This window comes from Penaeus monodon, chromosome 34, assembly GCF_015228065.2.
Source record: "Penaeus monodon isolate SGIC_2016 chromosome 34, NSTDA_Pmon_1, whole genome shotgun sequence".
NCBI classification, from domain to species: domain Eukaryota; kingdom Metazoa; phylum Arthropoda; class Malacostraca; order Decapoda; family Penaeidae; genus Penaeus; species Penaeus monodon.
Genome location: NC_051419.1, coordinates 9,464,068 through 9,464,675, shown reverse-complemented (window position 1 = coordinate 9,464,675; position 608 = coordinate 9,464,068). Strand labels below are relative to the sequence as shown.

Here is a 608-nt window from a genome sequence, read left to right as displayed (position 1 = left end):
CGTCTGAGGGACAAGGGAGATAGGAGGATAGAGAGATGGATGGTTAGTGAGGCGATGGTCGTTACGTAATCTGGGATGTCTATTTATCTATTTAATTATTTATCTACTTACAGGTAGGGTACCTATTCAGTTGTCCGTCTATTTATTCATTCGTTTCTGTCTGTTTTTTGTTTATTTACTTGCTTATGTATATATTCACTGATTTATCTATTTAGTCATGCATCTATCTATTGCACGATGTCGTAAGTACAGATGTAAGCAGATTTCAGTAATTATCCATTGTAGATAAGTAGATGTTATGGTAGACTGAAAGTAGGTTTAAAGGTAGAGAGTGTATGTTTGGGTTATATCAAGAAAAGAAAATTGATGAAGGTATATCAATTGTTATCTTTTGGGTAGATTAATCACCTCACCTTTTCAACAGAACCTTCTTTGACCATGGCGAAGAACCCTTTTGAACCCCTAGAAAAGGCGACGGAATTTCCATCATTGTGGTACATTTTCCATTCGCCTGTACCGGCCACGGCGTTGCGGAACTGTACCTGGAAGTGGTACAGTGTTGTTAGGATTGTGGCAATTAGATCCACGTGTGTGATTCGGAAGGTAGC

The 608-nt window shown here is 38.7% G+C and overlaps 1 protein-coding gene across 1 annotated transcript in view; it reads right to left on the bottom strand.

The window, feature by feature from the left end:
* Positions 1-608, bottom strand: part of LOC119594812 (alpha-amylase-like) — a 15,786-nt gene that overhangs the window by 6,279 nt on the left and 8,899 nt on the right. Inside the window, exon 11 of the mRNA XM_037943903.1 lies at positions 414-542. Within this exon, the coding sequence (XP_037799831.1) occupies positions 414-542 (129 nt within the window). The remainder of the gene's footprint in view (positions 1-413; positions 543-608) is intronic.